The sequence below is a fragment of the Capra hircus genome, chromosome 3, assembly GCF_001704415.2.
Source record: "Capra hircus breed San Clemente chromosome 3, ASM170441v1, whole genome shotgun sequence".
Taxonomy (NCBI): Eukaryota; Metazoa; Chordata; class Mammalia; order Artiodactyla; family Bovidae; genus Capra; species Capra hircus.
Genome location: NC_030810.1, coordinates 36957949 through 36976806, shown reverse-complemented (window position 1 = coordinate 36976806; position 18858 = coordinate 36957949). Strand labels below are relative to the sequence as shown.

At 39.4% G+C, this 18858-nt stretch overlaps 1 protein-coding gene across 3 annotated transcripts in view; it reads right to left on the bottom strand.

Moving 5' to 3' along the window:
- Positions 1-18858, bottom strand: part of PATJ (PATJ, crumbs cell polarity complex component) — a 386097-nt gene that overhangs the window by 309927 nt on the left and 57312 nt on the right. For all 3 annotated transcript variants that reach the window (XM_018044918.1, XM_018044920.1, XM_018044927.1), the window contains exons 11-14: positions 18570-18711; positions 12483-12626; positions 8350-8426; positions 6086-6142 (exon numbers count right to left, since the gene is read on the bottom strand). In XM_018044918.1, the coding sequence (XP_017900407.1) occupies positions 6086-6142; positions 8350-8426; positions 12483-12626; positions 18570-18711 (420 nt within the window). The remainder of the gene's footprint in view (positions 1-6085; positions 6143-8349; positions 8427-12482; positions 12627-18569; positions 18712-18858) is intronic.

Below are 18858 nucleotides of genomic sequence, written 5' to 3'. Positions count from 1 at the left end.
TACTAGCGCCACCCAGGAAGACCACAGCACTATAGAATGTACCATTAAAAAGGTCTGCGTATAAGTGCACCCATGCAGTTCACACCCATGTTGTTCAAGGGTAAATTGTACACATAAGGCATCCTAGCAAAACCTGAATAATAATTCTCAATAAAGTGAGGCAAGGAAGGAATCACAGTTCCCCTTAGGGACCTCACCCCCAACCTACAAAATCTGAATATTAGTCAGGAGGAACAAAATCAGTTCAGTTCAGTCGCTCAGTCATGTCTGACTCTTTGCGACCCCATGAATCGCAGCACGCCAGGCCTCCCTGTCCATCACCAACTTCCGGAGTTCACACAGACTCATGTCCATCAAGTCAGTGATGCCATCCAGCCATCTCATCCTCTGTCATCCCCTTCTCCTCCTGCCCCCAATCCCTCCCAGCATCAGAGTCTTTTCCAATGAGTCAACTCTTCACATGAGGTGGCCAAAGTACTGAAGTTTCAGCTTTAGCATCATTCCTTCCAAAGAAATCCCAGGGCTGATCTCCTTCAGAATGGACTGGTTGGATCTCCTTGCAGTCCAAGGGACTCTCAAGAGTCTTCTCCAACACCACACTTCAAAAGCATCAATTCTTCAGCACTCAGCCTTCTTCACAGTCCAACTCTCACATCCATACATGACCACAGGAAAAACCATAGCCTTGACTAGAAGGACCTTAGTCGGCCAAGTAATGTTTCTGCTTTTCAATATGCTATCAAGGTTGGTCATAACTTTTCTTCCAAGGAGTAAGTGTCTTTTAATTTCATGGCTGCAGTCACCATCTGCAGTGATTTTGGAGCCCCCAAAAAATAAAGTCTGACACTGTTTCCACTGTTTCCCCATCTATTTCCCATGAAGTGATGGGACCAGATGCCATGATCTTCATTTTCTGAATGTTGAGCTTTAAGTCAACTTTTTCACTCTACACTTTCACTTTCATCAAGAGGCTCTTAGTTTCTCTTCACTTTCTGCCATAAGGGTGGTGTCATCTGCATATCTGAGGTTATTGATAGGGCATGCCTATTTTGAAAAAGCTGCTCTGATGTTTCTGACAGGCCACCTGCCCTACTAGATAACCACTGTCACTACAGTTATTTGATTCTGTATCTTATGTTATTCACTCAAAAAGAGGCCAGAAAATTATATACTTATGAATATAAAATACATACTTAAGAATTGGTAACAGTGGCTGGTCACCTCTGGGGAGAACAAGGGGACTGGGATGGGTGGGAAACATATTTTGCAGTACTTGCTTCTGAAACTTTTAGATTTCATGTCTTGTCCATATATTATCTACCCAAAAGGAAAAGCATAAAGAATGGCACACACTCAGGAGCCAGATAACTCCTGATTTGTTTTCTAAATTTTGCCATTTACTAGCTGGCTTAAAACTCAACATTCGAAAAACTAAGATCATGGCATCCGGTCCCATCACTTCACAGCAAATACATGGAGAAACAATGGAAACAGTGACTTTATTTTCTTGAGCTCCAAAATCACTGCAGATGGTCACTGCAGCCATGAAATTAAAAGACACTTGTTCCTTGGAAGAAAAGCTATGACAAGCCTAGACAGCATATTAAAAAGCAGAGACATTACTTTGCTGACAAAGGTCCCTCTAGTCAAAGCTATGGTTTTTCCAATGTATGGATGTGAGAGTTGGACCATAAAGAAAGCCGAGTCCCAAAGAACTGATGCTTTCAAACTGTGGGGTTGGAAAACACTCTTGAGCGTCCCTTGGACTGTAAGGAGATCAAACCAGTCAATCCTAAAGGAAGTCAATCCTGAATATTCATTAGAAGGACTGATGCTGAAACTGCAATACCTTAGCCACCTGACACGAAGAGCCAATTCATTAGAAAAGACCTTGATGCTGGAAAAGATTGAACACAGGAGAAGGGGACGACAGAGGATGAGATAGTTGTATGGCATCACCGACTCGATGGACATGAGTTTGAGCAAGCTCCAGGGGATGGTGAAGGACAGTGAAGCCTGGCATACGGCAGTCCATGAGGTCACAAAGACCCCAGGTGGACATGACCAAGCGACTGAAGAGCAAAAGCTGTGTATGATCCTGGCCAAGTCACTTCACCTACCTGACACTCAGTTTCCACATACTAAAAATGGAAAGGAGGAAATAGATGCTAACCAATAGAGTTATTCTGGAGAAATGTCTTTAAAGCAAAGCACTACCCCTGGTGGATGAGTGGGGGCCCAGTACATTCCACTGCCTTCACAACTCTACTTGCTCAAACAGACGGAGGAGCAAACTCACATCTTAATGCCCTCTGGCTCCGAGAAAGTAATTTAGGAAGGAAACAAAGTGAAATTTGTCAGTCTGTCTTGTCAAAGCCAGAGAACAGGGCCTGGTCTTTTTGTTGCCCACACCAGGGATATCACTAATTACTAATGCTCACTTTGTATTACAATTGATGGCCGGCAGAAAGGTCACTGGCATGAGCATAATGCTTCTCCCTCATAGCTCTGTGATTATCTTAAGAGTAAACACTTGCCAAGAAAGCCATCCCTAAGAGTGCAAGTCTCCCCAGATGCGGGAAAACTGTTCTCGTGTCATGATTAACAGATTCCTAGAAGCAGTTCAGCTAATGCTCAAACCACTATAAAGTGCTTTCACCTCTCTCTTTCCCTACAACTCCATCCACCTCAAAAGAAAGTCTTCTCTATTAACACTGGCCTGTCATAAAGGGAGATGCTTCTTGAATCTGCATCCCTTAAAACAATTTCTTCGGGCTATGAAGTGGTTACCACAGTGACCAACTAAAGACAGATAAACAATTAGAAACACCAGCAATAATCATGAAATATGATTTTCCTAATCAGAAAGCTAATAAGACAGAGGAAAAACCTACAGCCTTGATCTCAGAGCATGATATTAACCTGCTAAGAACGTTCCACTGGTGTTACCTGGCACTGAGAATAAAACCCAGGCTTATCAGTGTGGAGCTCAAGGCCCTGGAGTACCTACCTGGTCTTCCTCACCCAAAAACATCCTCCTGCTCATTTAGTTTGACCTGGACACTCCAAAACAACTTCCATTCCCCACACAGGCCAACTCTTTCCCAACTGTACTTGCTTTCATCATTCTGTTTATGCTTCTTAAATCATCATCACTTCTTACAATCACTACCTTGCATCACTTTTACAATTTATAGCTATCTTCTCAGGTTATTTTTCACTTGTTTATTATCATGACCCAAACCAAGCCCAGGGCTTCCCTGGTAGCTCAGCTGGTAAAGAACCCACCTGCAATGCAGGAGATCCTGGTTTGACTCCTGGGTCAGGAAAATCCTCTGGAGAAGGGATAAGCTGCCCACTCCAGTATTCTTGGGCTTCTCTGGTGGCTCAGATGGTAAAGAATCTGCCTGCAATGCAGGAGACCTGTGTTCAATCCCTGGGTTGGGAAGACCCCCCCAGAGGAGGGCATGGCAACCCACTCCAGTATCCTTGCCTGGAGAATCCCCATGGACAGAAGAGCCTGGCAGGCTACAGCCCATGGGGTCACAAAGAGTTGGACATGACTGCGTGACTAAGCACAGCACAGCAAACCTAGCCCAGAACCCAGGCTCCAGGAGAGAGAGGACCCTTTATATTCTGCTCCCCACAGCTGGCAGCAGTGTCTGGTGTGAAGTAGGAGCTCTGTAAATATTACAGGAAGGAAAAAAATGCTCTCTAAGCTGCAAGCTGCCTCTGCTACTATATTATCCAGTTGTATAATCTGAGGTGACTCATTCAACTTACGCAAACTTTAGGATCCTCATGTGAGAAATGGGTTTGGACAGGCCAGTTTTCTTTACATATTGCAGATAGAAAGTAGAAACTACTAAATCAAGAACCAAACTTCCAATTTTAAGAGGATTTTTTTCAATTATAGTTCATTAAAATAATCTGTGGACATTTAATAATCAATGTTTAAAACAGTAAACATGTGATAATGTTACATTAAAAAAAGCACACATCCCTTCTCTGCCACATATACAAAAAAATGAGTATACCAACTACAAGTATGTAAACATATACAGGTAACAACAAAATATGAAAAAAAGAATAGTGCAATTAAGGATTGCACTATTAAGGATTAACAGCGAAATTCTTCTAGTGCAAAAAAATTAAAAAACGAAGTTTTTGCTATAATCTAGTGTGTGCATACATAATCGTGTCCAACTCTTTGAAACCCCTTGGACTATAGTCCACCGCCAGGCTCCTCTGCCCATGGAAGTTTCCAGGTAAGAATATTGGAATGCGTTGCCATTTTCTCCTGTAGGGGACCTTCCCAATCCAGGGATGATCAAACCTGCATCCTGCATTGGCAAGTGGATTCTTTACTACTCCAATTTCAATTAAATGTTTTAAAACAGGTTTTTGTTTTTTTTTTTTAAAGAAGACTTTAATAGGCCAGAGGTTAAAAGTACTAGAAGCATACAACTGGGAAACAAAACTATCATTTATGGAATGGTTCTTATGTATTGGCACTGAGCTATACTAACTGGGGCATATATTAAATATATGTAACCTTCTACAATGAAGATATTATTGTTTGTATTATATAGAAGAAAAATTAGCTGCTTATTTCACCCCCAAAGTATTTCCTCAAATGTCACCTTCTTAATAAGGCTTTTCCTGATCAACCTATCTAAAATAGCAAACCCACATTCTCTCCTGAATTCTTTATTTATCTTTCCTGCTTGGCACATATCATCTATACTATATAATTTATTACTTATTTTCTATCTCCCCCTACTAAAATGTAAGTTCTACAGGGCAGGGATTGTTTTTTGTTTGTTTTTTTTTTTCCTGTTCTCTGCTGAAATCCCAGACCCAGTGGAGGACTTGGCACTGAGTTGGTATCAATAAATACTTGATGAATGAATGAATGAACAGCTGAATGTACTGGTGAGGTGGTTCTGAACATCTGTTCTATTCAAAACCTTTCCACACCATTATATCAGAGTAACTCAGTGCATATAGATACAATGCATAGAAGCTGATCAGGAAGAAGATAAGCAGACTGGTGGCAAGGAGCTGGGGATGAAGATGAAAGAGAACATGTTCTGCCTGGAGAAAGACAATGACATTCTTTAAGATGTACAAAGTGTGCTCACTATACTCTTTCCTCAGGACAGAACATGATGATATGGGGTCTTGTGGCTTGGAATATGTAAGAACAACTAAAGCTGAACTATATGATGAACTGAGCCTGAGCGAGGGCATGGTTTCCTCCAAGGACATCTCAAGTTCTAACAGCAAGCTGAAGGCTAATCAGGAAACCCCTGAAGAGCTAAGCAGACTTCTACAATCCCAAAGTACTGAGGGAGACTTGGAGTTCCCAGGTTCCACCAGGGAGCGAGAACAGATAAATACCTCAGACTTGATGGAATACCTGGAGGTCATGTGTTAGGAGCAAAGGCAACCCAAGAGAGTCCAAACCTTACCTGAACTGTACCTCTGCCTCACTGCACACACCCACTCACACACACACACACACACACACACACACACACACACGCACAGTGTCTCCTTGGACAGACATAACATCGCCTTAAGCCATCTGTAGCTGGCGTACATAATATCAAATATTCAGTCTAACTGCATATTTGTTAGGGTCAGTAGTTGTAGGACATGGGCTTTGTTGATCTGCCGGCATGTGGAATCTTCCCAGACCAGGGATCAAACCCATATCCCCTACATTGGCAGGTAGATTCTTAACCACTAGACCACCAGGGAAGTCCGGGAAACAACTTTAAAGGACTTATAATATCTGAAAAACTGACACACTCTGCAAAGCCTGCTCTGCATACTACCTTTAAGGTGGGCAAAGCAGTCAAGCCTGGAATTTTGGCATCTGAAGTGGCCTATGTTCTTCCCAGGCACATCTAACTATCACACTTCATACCAGTCAGGAACTACTACATTTCCAGAAAACCTTCTAAAATTAAATTCTGAAAACTTTAGGTCACAGCATTAGTCGAGTTACTTTGACAAGAATTTAGAGAAAGTTCTTCAAACAACAAAAAACCGACAACAGTTTAAACAGTGTGCTTACCTTCGAATATTTCTGTAATTCAGCATCATCAGCAATCTGTGTATCCAAAGTAGCGACCTAAATTCACAACAAAAGATAATGTCAATATTTGTAAAAGCATAACTTTATTTCTTCCTAGGCTTTCTGAAAAAAATCTGTATAAAACCTATATATTGATAACTCCATCTAATCTTTTTTCTATGTTTCTAAAATCCATAACACACAATATAAAATCTCAGAGAATATTTGCTTTTTTGTCATCATTGTTCTCCACAACATTCTTTTTTCATAAATGATTCAAAAGTTGAACTAGAAGGTGATAGGCAAATATATGTACTATTTTTAAAAATCCATGACACCTAAAATTTTAATTTAATCCTCCATTATATTAAAGCCATAAAAATTTTATTCTTTTCAACAAACCAAGACTATGGTCATTTTTATTTCTAAACCTAATCCTTGAAACAAAGTTTGCAAGGTCTTTAAAATCAGAGAAGTTTGGAAAAACTGAAGCACCTGAATTTCCACAGCAAGCTCAAACCATTTCCCTAGGAGAAAGAGTCAGCAAGGACAGAAACAAAAGACCTGGACTGGTGGGCAGACGATGGAATCCTGAAAGCTTTTAATCCTGGCCTAAAACTACTGTTCTGAGCTTCAGTGGTAGACATCCACAGAAATGAATTCCTTGCAAGCAAAACATTTCACTGATGATTTGCATCTGTAAGTTGTTAATAAAATACAGTGCGTCTGGAGGGAGGGGATAAGTTAAACAGTGGTTCAGCTAAATCTTCTGCAAGTACTGCACTTCAGATAAATAGATTCTGGATGAAAACACAGTAAGAAAGACTGGAGTATGTGCACGCAGGCAGATATGCACATTTGTGCGTACATATTCACTCATCCATCTTGCCTGGCTTCTCCTTTCATTGCCTCATCCCCTTCACTTTAAATTTCCAACTCCAAATTCTGTCTCCTCTTTCGAGCCCCTTGGTTATGACATCATCATGTGAGAGATTAAATTTGGAAGGGTAGTTATAAAGAGGAGAATGTGCATATTCAGTCATGTCCAACTCTTTGTGACGCTATGGACTGTAGCCCACCAGGCTCCTCTGTCCATAGGATTTCCCAGGCAAGAATATTGGAGTGGGTTGCCATTTCCTACTCTGGGGGATCTTCCCAACCCAGGGATCGAGCCCACATCTCCTATGTCTCCTGTATTGCAGGCAGATTCTTTACCGCTGAGCCACCAGGGATGCCCCAAAGAGGACAAATTTTTAACCAAAAAGAGCTCATTTAAAACCAACCATTTAAAAACACTGGTACACCAAACTATTTTGAATATTAACCACTCTGAATTGTAGAAAGGTCATTTGCTAGGTGATAGGCGAATGACAAAATACCTCCAAAATCTACGAAGTAAAGAAGCAGCAGTTCATGATGACCAACATGCAAGCACAAAACTAGCAAGAAGAGAAAGTATAAACTATTTTGACTCATGTTAATGACACTGGAAAATGTCTGACAATAGATAGTGGCTAGAATAGAAAAAAAATCTCTCCAACCAGCCAACAAATACTAATGACAAACATATGTAAGAAAATGTGAATAACAATAGAAATTTAATAGAATACTTTATTACTAACACGTTTAATGGGCACTGCAGAGGCTTTTCTAGGCGCAGCTTTCTGGTTTCATGTGGATTCATTTGGGGAAATGTAATCAATCCTTTACTCAATGAATCTAATAACAGGTGAAAGGAAGTCTAATGGACCACTGGCACTATAAACTTATACCTAACCTAAATTACTTCCTGTTCTCCCAAATACATTTGATAATCATTCTTTCATTTTTCTCATAAAACTGTAACATTCTTTGTGAAACATAGGACTAATATCCACAGCCCTTTCAGTGTACAATAAAACAAACAGATCATAAAAGCAATCATAAAAATGCCAGCAATTTTAAGCAGCTGATACAGGTTATAAATTTAGAGGCAAGTGCTCTCTCTCCTAACATTTTTCAGCCTATTGTTAACTTAAATCGTCCCAACATGAACTGAGTGTTTGTTAATTGTAACTGAAACTTGTTTGCAGTCCTTACCTGTTCTTGCAGTCTAAAATGAAAAAATAAAATTAATTAATTGATCCAATAGGGAAAAAAGCACAGGAAGAAAAAATAAAGGCAGGCTGGTTATTCTTTGAGTCTCCCATTTCTTTCAATTGTGGCATTAGGAGAATGACATAGAATGAGACATGAGTGTTTTTTATTAGAAGATTTTAACATACCATTACTTCATAATCAGGGCCCAGTACATTTTCCCATCTGGATTTCAGCTCATTTTCTGGAGAGTCTGGGGCTTTTTCTGGATTTAAAAAAAAAAAAAAAAAAGTTGAAGCTACTGTGAGTTAAACCCACTAAACTACTGAATTCTTCCATAACATCACAGTTTGAGTAAGTAAAAGGGAAATGAATAAAAAGGAAAGTGTATTAACTTAGGTCTATTTAGGTAAAGTTAATCAGAGGTGACTTATAAGACATGTAAAAGACTGGTGGTGACCAAACTATGAATAGGGCTTCTGCTGTTAAGGAATATTTTAAACAAAAAAGGAAATGATAAGTTATCAATGAAATCTGAATTATATAGTTTATATGCAAACATCCTGTGGTTTATAAGTAAAATGTTATCTGGCTTTGCTTTATGCTATGTTAGGAAAAAGAAAATTTAAGGTGAACGTTAATCACTTCAGCGTAGTACCTTTCACTCACCCACAGAAGTGTAAAAACCTATCAAGATATCTTTACTATCAACAAGGCACACCAACATGACCCAATCAAGCTTTTTACTTGGGTGGATATAAAAGTTTGTCTGATCTAATTCAACCAATGAGTTGCATGAGCTTTAATGTAACAAAAACTTTGGTTTTACTTTGGTCCTTTGTGGCTATGTGGTTATCATACCTTTATGATTTTCTTACTTAAGGGGAGTACTGCCTTTTTTGCATAGGTCAGATGATTTTTAAAAGTGAAGACAGATTTTAAGTGTCCTGCTTATCCTCCATACGACCTTAGCCAGAAGCTCAATGCAGTTTGCAGTCTGAATAATACCTAATAGACAAAAATCAAAGTACTAAAACTATAATTTCAATTTAGATCCACAATGGTAGCAGACAATAAACAGATCTCCACCTTTTTTCTTTAAGAAAAACTCAATTGTGTCACAAGAGTGGACAAGTCACAGAACACTTACCACAACTGATATAACCATCTGTCTAAAATCAAACTTGCAAGATCAGCTTTTTCAAGCCTTCTGCAGACATCTAATCTCAGATGCATATAATGCTTAATTACGTAGTACAAATCATTAAGTAAAACAGACTAACCTCAAAAATCAGAAACTAAGACTAATGAACACTAAAAAACTTATATTACTAGATTTACAAAAGCATATCCACAAAGTAACTGCATTAACTGATGTGCTAGATTACATTTCGAGGATAACTGACTAAAGAGCCTATTAAAAACAAAATATCCTTCATGCGGGTACTGCACCTTTGTGCCTACTCTATTAACATTTCCATAAGAAATTACATTAAGAGTTCTATTACATTTCTTACAGACACCAGTTTCTTTTGTGGTAGGCTAATTTAAAAAAATTTGTAATGTGTTGGTTGACCTGCAAGCTTACAAACATGATATCTAAAGAAATTTCATACACATGTATAAGATGTTTATTTCACCTACAATTCTTTTGAGTTTATTTTTACCTCAGTCATACCATGAAGTCACAGTCCTGAGTTTTAAAGCAGAGAACAAAGGCCTATGTACCAGAGGAAAGAGATTACTTTCAGCAGCTCAATAAATGCTAGGCAACACAAAATGATCACACCCAAAAAGTGAATATTAAGATGATCTGACGCAATTATTTCATTGGCAACTAAGAATATGCCAACTATTGCCACCTTGGAATGTGGATTGTTTTGAACTAAAGACAGCCAAGATCCAGCAGACTCAGGAAATACGTTCATCCCTCCCTTAACCACCTAAAGGAATGTAGCTAGGGAACATGTACTGGAAAGAGAGCTATAACCAGAGACAATTTTTTTTTTTTTTTTTTTTTTTCCACAATATTGTGGAGGCCCCCCTGTATGACCAGACCCTCCTAGAGTTTTTTTTTTTTTTTATCTTTATTTTATACTGGGGTATAGCTGATTATGGAGTAGAGAATGGCAACCTACCCCAGCATTCTTGCCTGGAAAACTCCATGGACAGAGGAGCCTGGTGGGCTACTGTCCACAGAGTTGAAAAGAGTTGGACATGACTGAGTGATCAAGCACACATTAAGCATGCAGCCAATTAACAAAGCTGTGACAGTTTCAGGTGAATAGAGAATGGACTCAGCCATGCATTCTCCTCCAAACTTCCTTCCCATCCAGGCTGCCACATAACACTGATCAGAGTTCCATGTTCTATATTCAGCAGGTCCTTGTTGGTTATCCATTTTAAATATAGCCGTGTGTACATATCCAACCCAAACTCCCTCACTATCCCTTCCCCTCAACTTTCCCCCTAGCCCGATCCCCACAACCTCATTCTCAAAGTCTGAGTCTGTTTCTGTTTTATAAGGTCACTTGTATCATTTCTTCTTAGATTCCACATATAATGGATGTCACATGATATTTCTACTTCTCTGTCTGACTTCCTTCACTTAATAGGACACTCTGTAGGTCCATCCACATTGCTGCAAATAGCATTGTTTCATTCCTTTTAATGGCTGAGTAATATTCTATTGTGGGCTTCTCTGGTGGCTCAGATGGGAAAGAATCCACCTGTGACACAGGAGACCAGGGTTCGATCCCTGGGTTAGGAAGATCCCACGGAGAAGGGAATGGCTACCCACTACAGTACACATGTCTGGAGAATTCCAAGGACAGAGGAGCCTGGAGGGATACAGTCCATGGCATCGTAGAGTCAGTCATGACTGAGCAACTAAGCACACAATATTTCATTGTATATATATATCACACCAGAGACAACTTTTTAAATCTGAAAAACCTATCTGCATAGCTGGGCAAATTTCTAATTATCAAACATCTGCTCTTCTTGTCATCCTGTAAATTACTCCTCCCATTGGAAGGCCCAGGCCCCCATCCCATTCCTTAGCTCAGGATAGCGTAGAAGCCTCAATTGCCCAACTTGCTTTTAAGGGCTCACATTTTTATGGGACTCCTACACATAGAAAATTTGTGTTTCTCCTGTGTGACTCTATCTTATGTTAATTTAATTATTAGACCAACCAAAGAAACTAGAAGGGAAGAGGGAAAATGGGTCTGACCCTTCAGCAAAAAGAGTTAACATAACAGTTGGAAGAAATTGGTCTAACTCTCTAACTGAAATTATATACACTCATTAAAAAAAAAAAAATAGGAGTGAGGTTGATCTTTTGAGCAGATATTTCTAGAAATATTTCTCACTTTATTTTTTTTACTGTTTTCTTTTTCTTTTAGGCTGAGCCTCATGGCATGTAGTATCTTAGTTCACTGACCAGGGATCAAACCTGTGCCACACGCACTGAACACACAGTCTTAACTACTGGACCATCAGGAAAACCCATATTTCTAACTTTAGAAAGTATTTGATTTTCACTTGATAATTCACGGTTCACCTATCTGGGCTCACATGAATTTAAATAGAAAAAATTAAATGCAATTTACTTGGATCAAAAAGAACAACCCTAAATTTCCAAACAATATGAAGTTTTAAAATTTGACTCAAGTGTTTACTCCTTCCTTCAGGCCCTTCTTTCCTGACAGAAGACAATCAAAGCCAAAAGTCAAAGTTTGACCATGGATGAAGTTTAAGCATTCCATTTCATTCAACTGGCAAGACTTTCCTGAATGCCTCTGTACAGGGAACTGAGTGAGATTTTGACTGAAAATGTGTGCTGAACAGAGTCAACTAGAGTAGCAAAGGAGACATACCACAAAGCCCAAAGGTAAAGGTACTCATCAATTACAAAGAAAATTAAATAATAAATATATAGCAACCGGGAAATTTGGTAAAATATATAAAAATGTATACACTATTGTTATGGTGAAAAGGAAATATTACTATATGTATACAGATAGCTATATCAATGTTAATACACAAGCTAAAGTATGCAGTAATTAAAAATGCTGACATCATCACACTAATAAAAACATATTCAAAATCAACATAATTAAACAGTGATTAAACAAAAATATGCTTATTCTCAACTGCCATAAGTGTTAAGATGCTGATATTAACAATATCTTATTTTATATCTTCAAAAATACCTCTAAAATTCTTCACATTATGTTAACTATAAAGAGAGACAATGGTTAACAAATGATAAAGTCAAATTACTTTGACTGTTTTGAATTGAATGCTTTGTGCCTACCCAGTATTTCTAAGGCTTGCATGTTGTCATTTTTTAGATCCTCCATTCTTTCTTCAGTTTTCTCCTCTTCATCCAAATTAGTTTCCGTTTCCACTGCTCCAGTCAGAAACAAGGCTGGTGTTTTTGGTGGTTCTACCACAGTTCCTAAAATAGGAATTGTTAATTTGAATCACTATCAGATAAAGATCATATTTAAGTTAGCTTATTTCACTGCTGTTCTTCCATTTCACAACCTTATTACAAACATCTCAGGTAACTTACACATTTTATTCCTTTTTTAAAAATGCCACTTGTGATAATGGCTCAATTCTTTAGAAAACACACTTGTAGTATTAGGCCACCTAATGCAAAGAGCTGATTCATTAGAAAAAACCCTGAGGCTAGGAAAGATTGAAGGCAGGAGAAGGGGATCACAGGGGATGAGACTGTTGTATGGCAACACCGACTCAATGGACATGAGTTTTGAGCAAACTCTGGGAGATGGCGAAGGACATGGAAGCTTGGCATGCTGCAGTCCATGGGGTTCCAAAGAACAGGACATGACTGAGCAACTGAATAACAAGTGAACAACAAGGAACTAGGCAACAAGAAGAAAAAAGCAAGGTAAAGTTTACGACGAAGCAGGATGACAATACAGCCTTGGGGAGTGGGGGAGGAGGAGAACCTTGGGGGCCATAGTGCTCACTGCTGTGGTGGGCAGGGAGCAGATAAGCAGAAGCCAGTTCCATTGTTTTGGGCAATTTTGGTTCTGGTATGATGTCATCATGAGTTTAACAAATAACTATACAGAAGTAAGCTTGGGAATGAGAAGGAAAAGGGAGATAATTCCTCTGGTTGCAGAGGTTCTTCTCTTAGCTAAGCTTTTAATCTCAACAATGTCAATTACTCTCTCTTAAACACAAGAAGGTTGTATGAGAACCATTTTGTTGTGTTAGTCACACAGTCGTGTCTGACTCTTTGTGACCGCAGGGACTGAAGCCTGCCAGAATCATTTTAGGTTATTTTTAAATAACCACAGTTCAGTCAGTCAGTTCAGTCGCTCAGTCATGTCCGACTCTTTGCGACCCCCTCGAATGAAGCACACCAGGCTTCCCTGTCCATCACCAACTCTTGGAGCTTGCTCAAACTCATGTCCATCGAGTCAGTGATGCCAGCCAACCATCTCATCCTCTGTCATCCCCTTTTCCTCCTGCCTTCAATCTTTCCCAGCATCAGGGTCTTTTCCAATGACTCAGTTCTTTGCATCAGGTGGCCAAAGTATTGGAGTTCCAGCTTCAACATCAGTCCTTCTAATGAATATTCAGGACTGATCTCCTTTAGGATGGATTGGTTGGATCTCCTTGCAGTTCAAGGGACACTCAAGTTTTCTCCAACACCACAGTTCCAAAGTATAAATTCTTTGGTGCTCAGCTCCCTTTATAGTCCAACTCTCACATTCATACATGATTACTGGAAAAACCATAGCTTTGACTAGACGGACCTTTGTTGGCAAAGTAATGTCTCTGCTTTTTAATATGCTGTCTAGGTTGGTCATGGCTTTTCTTTCAAGGAGTAAGTATCTTTTAATTTCATGGCTGCATTCACCATCTGCAGTGATTTGAGAGCCGCTCAAAAAAAGTCTCTCATTATTTCCATTGTTTCCCCATCTATTTGCCATGAAATGATGGGACTGGAAGCCATGATCTTAGTTTTCTGAATGTTGAGTTTTAAGCCAACTCTTTCACCCTCCTCTTTCACTTTCAAGAGGCCCTTTAGTTCTCTGCTTTCTACCATAAGGGTGGTGTCATCTGCATATATGAAGTTATTGATATTTTTCCCAGCAATCTTGATTCCGGCTTGTGCTTCATCCAGCCTGGCATTTCGTATGATGTACTCTGCATACAAGTTAAATAAACAGGGTGACAATGTACAACCTTGATGTACTCCCTTCCTGATTTGGAATCAGTTTGTTGTTCCATGTCCAGTTCTAATTGTTGCTTCTTAACCTGCATACAGATTGACCTGCATGCATAAATAACTACAAGTGACTTACAAAGTATTCCTACAAAAATATTGAACTCGGGCTTCCCTAGTGGTCCAGTAGTTACAAATCTGCCTTGCAATACAAGGGACACTGGTTTAATCCCTGGTCCAGGAAGATTCCACATGTAGGAGAGCAACTAAGCCCACATGTCACAACTACTGATCCAGCACTCTAGACCTGGCAATCTAAAACTACTGGAACCCATGTGGTGCAACTACTGAAGTTCTTGCACCTAGGGCTCGTGCTCTATAACAAGAGAAGCCACCACATTGAGAAGCCTGCACACTGCAACAAAGAGTAGCTCCTGCTCACTGAAACTAGAGAAGCCTGTGTGCAACAATGAAGACCCAGAACAGCCAAAAAACTAAATAAGTAAATAAATCTTAACAACAACAAAAAAAATGAACTTGAATGTAAGGCTTTAGCTCTAGCTCCCAACTCACAAGAAACATGCGGGATAGAGGAACAAGTTAAATAACACCACAGGAAACAATCAAATTCTGAACGTAGTATTCCAGTGACAAATGAGCAAATCCCTCCAAAAAGTCTATGCTATGGAGGCAAGGACAAGGGATTCTTCTATACTAAAAAAAAAAAAAAAAAGTATAATACATGCAATGAGTACAATGCATAAAAATCAATTATCTTGATTTTATGAGGATTTTAAGAGGAGTAAGGGAAGTGGAAAAAGGAGTTACAAAAGACATTTGGGAGCAATTGGGAAAATTTAACTATGTGTTAGGTATTTGATTGGGGGCAGGAGAAGAAGGGGACGACAGAGGATGAGATGGCTGGATGGCATCACCAACTCAATAGACGTGAGTCTGAGTGAACTCTGGGAGTTGGTGATGGACAGGGAGGCCTGGCGTGCTGCGATTCATGGGGTCGCAAAGAGTCAGACACGACTGAGCGACTGAACTGAACTGAACTGAATTACTATTAATTTTCTCTGGATAATGATATCATGGCTATTTTTAGAAGCTGTAAACTGAAGTACCTAGGACTAATGATATCTACAACTCACTCTTAAATGGTTCAGAAAAAGCTAAATAGATGAAGCAAACATGGCTAAGTTAACTGCTGAAATCTAAATGATGGATTCTGTGGTTATTTTTCATATCATTTTCCAATTTTCCTGTGTGTTCAAACATTTTTACAATAAAAAGTTAAAAAAAATAAGTTAAAAGTTCTTATATGAAACTTAATATGACCTTAAGATCTTAATATGACATTCTAAACCACACTTTTTCGTTGTTGTTGTTGCACTGGATCTTTGTTGCTGCATGCTGGCTTTCTCTAGTTGTGATGAAAAGGGGCTTCATTGTAGTACATTGTGGTAGCTTCTCCTGTTGCAGAGCACAGGCCCCAGACACTCGGGCTTCAGTCGTTGCAGGGCTTCAGCAGTTGCAGTACATGGGCTGAGCTGCTCCACAGCATGTGGAATCTTCCTAGTTCAAGGATCGAACCTGTGTGTCCTGCACAGGCAGGCAGATTCCTACCCACTGAGCCACCAAGGAAGTTCCATAGGATTTTTAGAGCGTTCATCTTTTCAGTTCAGTTCAGTTCAGTCACTCAGTCGTGTCCGACTCTTTGCGACCCCATGAATCGCAGCACGCCAGGCCTCCCTGTCCATCACCAACTCCCAGAGTTCACTCAGACTCACGTCCATCGAGTCCGTGACGCCATCCAGCCATCTCATCCTCGGTCGTCCCCTTCTCCTCCTGCCCCCAATCCCTCCCAACATCAAAGTCTTTTCCAGTGAGTCAACTCTTCGCATGAGGTGGCCAAAGTACTGGAGTTTCAGCCTCAGCATCATTCCTTCCAAAGAAATCCCAGGGATGATCTCCTTCAGAATGGACTGGTTGGATCTCCTTGCAGTCCAAGGGACTCTCAAGAGTCTTCTCCAGCACCACAGTTCAAAAGCATCAATTCTTTGGTGCTCAGCCTTCTTCACAGTCCAACTCTCACATCCATACATGACCACAGGAAAAACCATCGCCTTAACTATACGGACCTTAGTCGGCAAAGTAATGTCTCTGTTTTTGAATATGTTATCTAGGGTGGTCATAACTTTTCTTCCAAGGAGTAAGCGTCTTTTAATTTCATGGCTACAGTTACCATCTGCAGTGATTCTGGAGCCCCCAAAAATAAAGTCTGACACTGTTTCCCCATCTATTTCCCAAGAAGTAATGGGACCAGATGCCATGATCTTCGTTTTCTGAATGTTGAGCTTTAAGCCAACTTTTTCACCCTCCTCTTTCACTTTCATCAAGAGGCTCTTTAGTTCCTCTTCACTTTCTGCCATAAGGGTGGTGCCATCTGCATATCTGAGGTTATTGATATTTCTCCCAGCAATCTTGATTCCAGCTTGTGTTTCTTCCAGTCCAGCATTTCTCATGATGTCCTCTGCATATAAGTTAAATAAGCAGGGTGACATTATACAGCCTTGATGTACTCCTTTTCCTATTTGGAACCAGTCTGTTGTTCCATGTCCAGTTCTAACTTTTAACACACACTAAATGTACAGCCCAGTGCCAGTAAAACAAATGCCAGCCAGACGCTGCTGATGTAGCTTGGGGAAAAGAGTTACACACTAGGCAGAGTGCAAAGTACAAAGCAATACATGATTGTTTGTGTGTTACAAATAGTATGCAAATTGATATACAAATAAGTATACACAAGGTACGCAAATAAAAAGAGTTTAGAGGAGAAAAGGTAGGATTGAAAGGCAGGGGAAGGGGCATCACTCAAGAGCTAGAAGCTGTGCAGTCCGTTTCAGCAAAATAGACTTAACTGCTGCCTATAAAGAAGGCACACAGAGATGTGTTAGATGGGACAGTGGGTAGAGACATAACCACTCCCCTACATTACAGTGGCCACACACAAAACAGGTGACCACAAAGTAGTATGATAAATGCTCCAGCAAAGTGCTCTTCAAAGGGTACTAAAGGGTATGAAACACATAGGAAGGACACCCAATCCATGGAAGAAGTGCAGATTTAGGGTCAAAACCTATCGCAATAAAAATTAAAAACGTAGGCATGCCCAGTAAAGAACTGCCGATTCACAGATGACACAGTTCATTTGAGACAGCAGACTAAAGCCAAGGGTTCTATCGGAGCTGCTGAAAACTATTATAGTGTTATAAATATTTATGCAAACCTTTTAAGGTCAATATAGCATGTGTACAATTTGTATTATTTAGCCAGTTTTAAATTTCACACATACAATGCTGTTGACAGCGCATCTACTTTTCAGCAAAATTTTCACCATCATACAAAACTTTAAAAGTTCCAATGTAAATATCAATATTATTCAATATCAATTGAAAGCAAAAGTTTCCAGGATATAATAATATACCTTCAGAGAATGGGAAAAAAAATATATTCAATTTCTAACAAATTTTAATGAAACTATTTCCCACTCACTAGTTATGTAAGTAGTCATTCAACTTAAATTGAATGTGTTCCCATAATTACCAAATTTGTTGATTTATCTGTAAGCTGAGAAGTAAAAATTGCCATGTATAGAATTATGTATTTGTTCCATAAATCTGCTATTCTTATAATCAAAATAACAATATAATTTTATAAATCAAAGCTTCCTTTGAAATCCATGTTTTATTTTCTCTTGCTACAGTTCACAGAGTAAATCAAGAAATATTAGAATCAAATATTAGAAGTAATATGAAACCTGAAGTCTGCAAAATGTCAAAGCATTAGACAAATGAGAGCCTCTGGAACAAAGGTTGGCAAAGCTTTACTATTTAAATGCAAGTAATAAATGAAATTCGGAAGCTTTTGGGGAAAATGACTTCCATCTCCATTTAGAGACGCTGTCAGAGATGAATGCATATCAGGGTTCACGTTCTAACATTTGGACTGGCATATTATAATAGGCAAAGGAAATTCTTCTTCAATGCATAAATGAGCTGATTCACTTTTCCATCACTGGGTTACATAAGGTAGGCAGTTTTTCCTTTCCAGACTTACAGAACATCATAATTAAGTTATTCTTCTAAACCCAGACTACAAGGTTGGAGGAGGGACAGTGGAATTAATTACCTCTGTCTGAGGGCCCTTCATGTAAAGAAGCAGACAAGGATGTTTTCCTTCGAACTAGGGTTAGGTGTACCACTTGTCCTGCATTTCGTAACACTTCAACAACATCCTGGTTGGCAAAACCCTGAATATTCACACCATCAACCTACAACATTAAGAGATACATTAAACAGAGGTTTTGAATGCAAATTTAGTAGTAAAACATGCTGACAAACTTCCTGAGAAACTAGAAAGCAAACTGAAACCCATATTCCTAAGTCACACATTTGACTTACAGCCTGAAAAAGGCAGT